The 8,782-nt window shown below is 60.9% G+C and overlaps 1 protein-coding gene across 1 annotated transcript; it reads left to right on the forward strand.

Annotated features, from left to right (window-relative positions):
* Positions 1–144: 144 nt before the first annotated feature.
* Positions 145–4,189, forward strand: SBK2 (SH3 domain binding kinase family member 2). Its single transcript, XM_017647205.3, has 4 exons — positions 145–240; positions 990–1,244; positions 2,696–2,898; positions 3,180–4,189. The coding sequence occupies exons 2-4, from the start codon at positions 992–994 to the stop codon at positions 3,744–3,746; spliced, it is 1,023 nt and encodes a 340-aa protein (XP_017502694.1). The 5' UTR covers positions 145–240; positions 990–991; the 3' UTR covers positions 3,747–4,189.
* Positions 4,190–8,782: the final 4,593 nt, after the last annotated feature.

Here is an 8,782-nt window from a genome sequence, read left to right on the forward strand (position 1 = left end):
TCTGAGAGAGGGGCTGGGGGCCTGGGTTTGGGACGTTTGTCTGGCCACTGCTAGTTCTGGGAGTCAACACAGGATGTCGCTCTCCCCCTAATAGGTCGGAAGGGGCGGGACGGGGCGGGGCTTAGGACCCCTAGGTGGGGGCGGGGTCTCGCTCCTGGGCAGGCCTCTGTTGGCATGGGCTGTAAGTGCCGGACACTGTCCACAGCGGGCAGCGGAAGGGTCAGGCGAGCCTTGGAGAAGGTGAGGTCTGGAGGTTGGCGCCCAGGTCCAGAGGGGGCAAGGGTTAGGCAGCCTGAGGTGGGCAGCACCTGGAGTGAAGCCAGGCAGGTGGCCAGAGTCCTGGGTCCCTCAGGGGATCACAGCTGGACTTGGAGGCTGTAGGGTGGTTGGGTGTTAGGGGCTCAGGGTCTGCGAGTCCTAAGGCTGGTGAGCTGTGCGAGGCTCCAGGAGAGGAGGGGGCTGTGGGCTGGACGCCCAGGGGTCAGAGGAGGGGGCGGCCCGTCCCAGCCAGCCAGCCAGACCCCAGGCCTCTCAGGCACTCCTCCTAAGCACTCGCTCCTAGCAGAGCCAGGCCTTCGACCCCAGGCCCCCGTGTGTGCAGCCGCCCCCGCCAGCCTCTGGGGGCGGAGAGCACCTGTTTGCTCATAGGAGGCAAAGGCTGTTCACCCACCCCCAGGGCCCAAGGCTGTTTGCTTTGGAAACAAGGTGAGGGGTGTCTCAAGTTATCTGGTTCATCTTTCACCCTTGGGCCATTGGGTGGCACAGGGATGTGGGGGCAGGGGCGAGGAACATGTGTGACCTCAGGCTTGACCTCACCCCAACCAGCAGCTGGTCACCCTGCTCCTCAGATGCCCCTATGAAGAGGGAGACCGAGTCACACTGAGAAGTGCCAATGAGCCCCCAGCCTCTTCCCTCGGACCCAGGAGCCCAGCCCCCCAGCCTTCCCCCTTGAACCCGGCTCTGGTGACCCTCTGCACCCTGCCCTGCAGAGATGCCCGGCAAGCGATCAGAGGAGGAGCAGGCGGAGGTGGGGGCAGCAGAGGCTGGAGCTGACGCGGGCCTGGGGGGCCTCACGGCAGAGGAGCTGCAGCAGGGCCAGGAGGCAGCCCTGGAGCTGGAGGACATGATGGCGCTGAGCGCGCAGGCCCTGGTCCAAGCCGAGGTGCAGGAGCTCTACGAGCAAGTGCGGCCCTTGGGCAAGGGCCGCTTCGGACAGGTCCTGCTCGTCACCCACCGTCAGAAAGGTACCGGGGCCCGGGGCAGAGGCTGGAGGCCCGGGGGTGGCGGTGTGGGCCCAGTGGGAAGCCCATCAAGGCCGCGGGCAGGGTGGGGGGTCTGCGAACCTGAGCCAGGTCCTGCCTCTGCCCTTCCAGGCTGTGTGTTCTCAGGAACTCCTCTACCCTCTCTGAGTCTCCTTTGAAAATGTGTGATGATTCCTTCCCTGAAAGAGCGTATGTTGACGGCTTTAGTTACCAGGGGCGATGGGGAGCAAGACAGTCCCGCCCACCACCGTGACCCTCACCTGTGGCTGGCTCAGTGGCCACCACGGGGGTGACTCATGGGGATGCTGCCTGCCGGGTGCTTGGCAAGGCAACACTGGGTGGGTGTGCGGGATGCACTCCCTGGCCCCAGCCTGGTACATTTCTGCCAAGTGCACACACGCCGCGTCCTTCCCCTACTATGGATGGAGCCCGAGGTCAGTGTCAGCTCAGGACACACCTTCCAAGGCCACCTGTTCTGGGTGGTGCTGGGGACCCGGAAATGAATCTGAGTCAGCCCGCCCTCAAAGAGGAGGCCCACATGATGGGGAGAGCGTTAGCGCAGGCCTATCAAAGCACCACAGGGCAGCTGAAACAGCGGAAATGTGGCTGCACAGCTCTGGAGGCTGCTCTCGGAGTCTTCCCTGCGACCTCACGTGGTGGTCCCCACATGCATGTCTGTGTCCAAATGCCCTCTTTCCATACAGATGCCAGGAGCCCAGCCCACCCAAATGACCTCACTGTACCTCTTCCAAGACCCTCTCTCTACTAGGGTCAGGTTCTTTGATGCTGGGCTGAGCACATCATGGTGTGAATGGGGTGGGTGGCAGGGGCAATCCAGCCCATAGCAGAGAAAGATGAAAGGAGAGAGATCCAGGCTGGGTCCTGGCAGAAGCTGGGGGCCAGAGTCCTGGGGGGACCAGAGGCATCACAAAGGGGGCTTTGTCAGGCTTCATTCAATGCACATCTTGAGGGCCTGGCCTGGGCTGGGTTGGATCTGAAGAGGCAGCGGTCCGTGTGGCGGGAGCACAGGCGGAAGATGGCCATACCATGCCAGCGGATCCAGGGCCCTGGAGATGCCTCCCATGGATCTAATACCCCGTGTGGGCATCTTTGCCCAGGTGCCTCAGACACGGCTCCCGGGCATGGGCCTGCTGGAACCAGGGGCCGGCTGGGTCCCTGGGGCTCAAGGTCACTTTTCACGGGTTCCCTCCGTCTGCTCCAAGAAGGCAGACTTGTCAGAGCAGCACAGAAATCCACTGAATGCAGTTGTCTAGTATGATCATCATTGACACTGGTGGTGTTTTGGAGCCAATGGAATTTTGAGGGGGGCTCAGGAGGAGGCAGGGTGGGAGGAGGAGGGGGGCGTGTACAGAGGCCGGGCTGAGGGGTCAAGCTTGACTCCCCCACCCCGGGCCTGTCCCCGCTGTCCCCAGGTACCCCCCTGGCGCTGAAGCAGCTCCCCAAGGCCTCCACTTCCCTCCGTGGCTTCCTGTATGAGTTCTGTGTGGGCATGTCGCTGGGCACGCATTCAGCCATCGTGGCGCCGTATGGTATCGGCATCGAATCGGCTGACTCCTACAGCTTTCTGACGGAGCCTGTCCTTCACGGGGACCTCATCGCCCTCATCCAGCCCAAGGTGGGTAGACAGACCTGACAGGACCTCCCGCCACCCCACTGGGTCTCCCAGAAACACACCGGGACAAACCTGGGCCTCAGGAGCTACTCCCACCGCACTGGGCCCCACCAGGCCTCACGCAGCCCTGGGTCCTGCAGGGTCATTAGGTCTCTGTGGAGTCCACTGACACCACACACCCTGCTGAGATTCGCCAGCCCACCTATCAGAGGCCCTTCGTCCCCCTGGGCTTTCCGGGGTCTGCGGGGAACGGGACGCTCCAGGCATGACGCCGTCCCCCGCAGGTGGGCCTCCCGCAGCCGGCAGCCCAGCGCTGCGCAGCCCAGCTGGCCTCGGCCCTGGAGCACATTCACTCCCACGGCCTGGTGTACCGGGACCTCAAGCCAGAGAACGTGCTGGTGTGCGACCCGGCCTGCCGGCACATCAAGCTGACCGACTTCGGCCACACACGGCCCCGAGGGACCCTGCTGCGCCTGGCGGGGCCGCCCATCCCCTACACGGCCCCCGAGCTCTGCGGTCCCCCACCCCTCCCCCAGGGCCTGCCCATCCAACCTGCCCTGGATGCCTGGGCGCTGGGCGTCCTCCTGTTCTGCCTTCTCACTGGCTACTTCCCCTGGGACCAGCCCCTGGCCGAGGCCGACCCGTTCTACGAGGACTTCCTCCTCTGGCAGGCCTCGGGCCAGCCTCAGGACCGTCCCCAGCCCTGGGGTGGCCTGACGCCTGTGGCAGACACTCTCCTGTGGGGGCTGCTGGACCCTCGGCCCCAAAGGAGGAGCCCCGTGGGCTCTGTCCGCCCCTACCTGGGGCGGCCCTGGAGGCAGCGGGAGGGGGACGAGGAGGAGGTGGACTAGCCGGCTGAGGGGGCCTGGCAGGCCTGCTGTGCCGTGCCCGCCTCTGTCTGCGTCCCCTCGTCCTGGGGCTTGGCCATGCTCCTTCCCTCACCTCCCCCAACCCCAGGCTTGCCCGCCTTGGAGGCCTTCCCTCAGCACCCACGGCCACACTGTGGCCGACCCTCGCTCTCCCCTGCCAGCCCTTCCTTGGCGACGCTCACTCCTCGGGGGCCCTGTGCCCCCTGGGTGCCGCCTGGGCCTGGCGCACACACACACACACACACACACACACACACACACACACACACACACACACGCTCCTCCTCGTCTCTCTTGCTGGGTCCCCTTCACTCTCTCTGCCCTTTTTCGGCCACGCACGTGCTGGGTCGATGCTCTCTTGATAACATGCTTCCTCTCCTCTCCCCCAGCCTCCCCCTGCAAATAAAACCCATGTGATGCTCTGGTCCCTGGGATGCTCTTCCCTGTATCTCAGGCAAGAGAGGGATGGTGTGCGGGTGGGTGGCTTGGAGAGCCGTGGGGGACAGACACGGAGACACAGGGAGACAAGGAGGAAGTGGAACCACAGGGTGACCCTGCGTGCCAGAGGCTGGCTGTGGACGGCCGGGACTGGGGCACAGCAGCGACAGCGTGCTTGGGGCCTGCTCCATGGGCAGACGCAAGACAGGCAGAGGGGTCAGCCATTGGGCGGGAGAGTGCCCGGCTGCTCGTGGGCAAGAGTGTGCATTTCTGTGCATTCGTGTCCACGAGTGGCTGAGCAGGCATGCATGCACAGGTGGGGCAGTGGGTGAGGGTGTGGCCGAGTCCCTGTATGTGGGCACTGGGGCTGTGTGTGCATTCGTGTCCAAGAGGGGCTGAGCCCAAGAGCATGGACACCCCTGTGGGAATGTGTGACCGGAGTGCAAGCTTGGGTGCCTCTCGCTGTGTGTGTGGACAGTCAGGCCCGTGTGTGTGTGTCTGTGACAGGGACATGTTGCATGTTGCAGGGACAGAAGAGTCGGCAGGCGCCCCTGTGGTCACCAGCTGGGCCCCGTCTCCTTCACATACCCCCCTTGTCCTGGCCCCTTCTTGGCAGCCGCCCTGTTTGCAAACACTGTCTCTTCCTCTCCGTGCCCTCCTTGGCCACCAGCCCGGAGCAAGGCTACAACTCAGGGCTGGATCATGTGTCACTCTCTCCCAGGCCCCTGAACCCTGCCCAGGGCCCATGCTGTGACTGCCTATGCTGCCTGAGAGAAGCTGGGGAGGTGCGGGAGGAGTGACCTCAAGGACCATTTAAATCTAGATTCAATCCAGAGAACTGGAGACATGGGTCCCTGTCCTGGACAATCCAGGTGAGCTTCCTGGAGTAGGGGTTGTTGGAGAGAATCAGGGTAGTATTAGGGGGGCGCATGACCAGGACTCCTGCCACCTTATCCGTGAATCTGAAATAGTCCCAAAATAGCCCTAGCAATTAGGCCAAGAATGTGTCCAGAAAAAGGTGGTGGCAACTGGGGTGTGGGGGAAGCTGGGTGAGGGGGTGGAGAGGGGCAGGGGCAGGCCTCCGAGGGTGTTAATTGATGGCAGCAGCTGAGGATTAACTGGGAGGTGATAATGACTGGGGGATGGAAATCCCCAGAAAGGTCCTGAAGGGGCAGGGGGCAGGACTACTCAGGTATTTGCTACTTAATTCTTAATATAATTGCAATATTTAATGCTAAGGAAGCGACAGGCAGACAGCACCTGCTCATTCCAGAAGGTCCTCTGGATCTCACGAGTGGGCATTGTGCCCAAAGCAGCTCACAGGGCAGGTAGGGGGGCAGAGTCCAGATTCCAAACTGGGTGGGCTCCTGTCCAGGATCCGAGCTCCTAAACTCAGGGCGGGGGGCAGAGGGGGTGCATCCTCTTGCCATCACGGTGAGGGGCCCCAAGCGGGGCTGGGCGTGTGGGCAGGGGCGTGAGTGTGCACTGGTGGGTGGCCACCCCTGCAGGAGGCAGGCTAGGGCACCTCACGGTGAACACAGAGGCAGGAGGCTGCAAACACCTAGGACCCTCCGAATGCCACGAAGGCAGCCGACGGCACGCGTTGGCGAGGCTGTGGAGAAGCGGGGACCCTCCCACAGTGCTGCGGGATGTAAACGGCGGCTGCACAAGACAGTCTGGAAGCTCCTTCAAGTGCTGACTGAGCATGGAATTAGCACGTGGCCCAGCAAGTCCACTCCTAGGTACACACCCACAGGACACAACAACAGGTGTGCACACGGACATCTGTGGCACTGCTACTCACAGAAGCCAAGAAATGGAAACCACCCAACGGCCCCCCGACAGGCAAGGGGACATAAGAAATGCAGCCTGGACACAGCCGCAGAAAGGAAGGAATCTGACACGGACCGCGTTGGGGAACCTCGACATCATGCACAGGGTGGAAGCCCGTCAGAACAAGATCCACTGTAACTTCCATTTTGAAGATGTCCAGACTGGCAGATCCAGAGAGACGGAAAGATTAGTGGCTGCCAGGGGTGAGTCCTGCGGGAAACGGGGGGCGACTGCTAATGGGCACGGCCTCTCTTTTCCATGGTGGTGGAAACGTTCTAATGAGTTTGTGGTGAGTGTTCCGCAATTCTCTGAACCTTTCAAAAACCAATGAATCGTACACGGAAAAAGGCTGGATTTTACGACATAGAGAGTTCATCTCAGTGAGGCTGATTATTTTTTTTAAACACAGAGTTTCTAAAGCTCCCGTGCTGTGCCTGCGGTCAGGTTCCTCTCCGCCTCTGAGCCCTGAATTCCCATTAAAAAGAAAAGAAAACTCCCGCCCTCCAAATAGCTCTGAATTCAGGACTAGTCATCAGGAATCCAGCCCCTAAACCCAGGGCCCACTCACTACTCCTGTCTCCACTTTACAGAAGAGACCATCAGGGCCCTGACAGAAAAGCCACTTTCTAAAGACCCTAGAGTCAAAAGGCGGCAGAGTTGGGACTGAACCCCACTCTGGCCTGATTCCAGAGTCTGTTCTTAACCCCCACCCAGCACCTCGTGAAGTGTACCTGGGCCGGTGATGGCCAAGGAGTTCTTGGCACCCCCCCAGCTGAGGAACCCTGAGCTTGCAAGCAGGATGTTGCAATATTTGTGGATGTCAGTGCAAATGAAATGTGAGGTTTCTTGTTTTTTTTTTCAAACACTTTCCCTCTCCCTCACTCCCCCTTTCTCCCTCTGTGGATGTCAGGCTCTCTTGGCTCTGAGATACTCGAGCCTCAGAGGGGTGGGGTTCATGGTGCCTGCCTGAGGGTGGAAAGCCGGGTGCTGGGCCGCCAGAATGCACGGGGAAGCCACACTTCGCCCGAGCCCAGGCTCCAAGCGTCCATCGCATGCTCTGCTATCCCATCGACTTCACTTACAAAACACAAATGCAGCGGTCCCGAGGAAGGTGGCTCTGCTGAGAGCCCAGCTGGCTACAGAGCCAGGGTCCTCTCCACCTGCCTGTGGAAGAGCTGTCAGCGCTGCAGGGGGCTGGCCTTCTGCAGTTGCTCGTTTGCCGCTTGGGACTAGAGGACAGATAGATACGCACGCAACCCGAGCATGGCCTCTCAGACTCCAGGGCAGCCAGGAATCACCCATCTTGTTAAAATTAACATAAGGCTCTAATCCAATGGGCCCAAGGTGGTGCCCAAACCCAGCTTGTCTAACCAGCTCCCGGGGGAGGCCTGTGCTTCTCGTCCACAGGTCACACTTTGAGGTGCAAGGAACACAATTTTAGAGGATTGATCCTACGTCCTAGCTAAATGTGTATGGATGGTAACCATTTGTCCACTTGATTGTCTGGGGTTTTCTATGTGGACAGCCATGCCACCCCTGGGAAATGACGGCTCTGTGTCTTCACCACCGGCTGTCTGACTGAGGAATGCCCTCTGCCGCCTCTTTGCTAGGAGCGTGCACACACGTCTGTTTGTGAGCAGTGAATGGGTGTTGAATCTTGTCGAATGTTTTCTCTGCATCAGTCAAACTTGCTAGGCTGCTGCAGCTACTGTTCTGGGCCCGTTGTAAGCTGGCAGGCCCAGGATCAGGTTCAGCTGTCCCGTGGGAGGTGTCCATGGTCAGGGCCAGCAGGAGGTGGGGGCTGGCTTCCCATACTGGCCCTGGGCCCTGGGGCCAGATGTTCGGGCTTAGCTGCTCAGCCAAGCAGGATAGAGTGACCAGATAATTAAGCACCCACTTCTTCAGGATTGGCAGAAGGTACAGGGGGTGGAGAGACCTCAGGCTAGAATGCCCAATGGCACCCCCAACCCTGGCTTGCAGAGAGGGGCCTGGAGCCTGAACCCTCAGTGGTGACCCAGAGCTAGGGTTCACCTGTGCCCATCTGGAAATGGGAAAGGAAGCCTTTTTCTGCCAAGTTGGGGTGCCATCCTCTGAGTCCTAGCTACCCAAGATGGACAGGGGAAGACAGGCAGAAGCCCCTCACCCCCAGCCCTCCCCAGGTAACCAGTCAGAGGTTAGTTAAGTCTTGGGACTTAATGAGACCTGGGCCAGCGGCTTCTCCACCTGCTCCTTCGCCTGTTGGCAGGGGCGGTCCATCCATCAGGACCCTCAGACATTATCCCTCTCCCAGCCCAGCAAGTAACTGGACCCTGCTGGCCTTTATAGGACTGTGGGGGCGCCAGCTTCATGACCTTCCAGGACCTCTGAGCCAGGCTCCAGGCGGGGGAAAGAGGGAGGAGCGAATGGTTCCTGCCTGAGCTGCAGGAGCCGGAATTGGAGTTGGGGGTCTTCCTAGCCAACCTCCAGCTTATATGCTGAGGCCTGGGTTGGGGAGGGGGCCCACCCAAGGTCACTCAAAGAGGGCCCTGCATTAAGTCCTAACCTGGAGCCAGGCCAGCGTGGAAGCAGGGAATGTGCACTGTGTTGTTCTGAGTCTGAGTTCCCACTCTGCTGTGTGGCCTTAGGCAAGGGGCTTGCCCTCTCTGAGCGCCCGTTCTGAAATGGGGATCCAGTCCCTCCTTCGAAGGGCCTTGGTGTGGTGGGGGGCGGGAAGTGTCGCGGTGTTGGGCACAGCTGGGAGTGGTCAT

This window comes from Manis javanica, chromosome 17 (genome assembly GCF_040802235.1).
Source record: "Manis javanica isolate MJ-LG chromosome 17, MJ_LKY, whole genome shotgun sequence".
In the NCBI taxonomy this organism is placed as follows: Eukaryota; Metazoa; Chordata; class Mammalia; order Pholidota; family Manidae; genus Manis; species Manis javanica.

Bases quoted from the DNA above. Each gene is read 5' to 3' on its own strand.
- SBK2 (XM_017647205.3), top strand. From the start codon at position 992: ATGCCCGGCAAGCGATCAGAGGAGGAGCAGGCGGAGGTGGGGGCAGCA. The intron at 1,245-2,695 runs GTACCGGGGCCC...CGCTGTCCCCAG, and splicing joins CGTCACCCACCGTCAGAAAG to GTACCCCCCTGGCGCTGAAG. The intron at 2,899-3,179 runs GTGGGTAGACAG...CGTCCCCCGCAG, and splicing joins TCGCCCTCATCCAGCCCAAG to GTGGGCCTCCCGCAGCCGGC.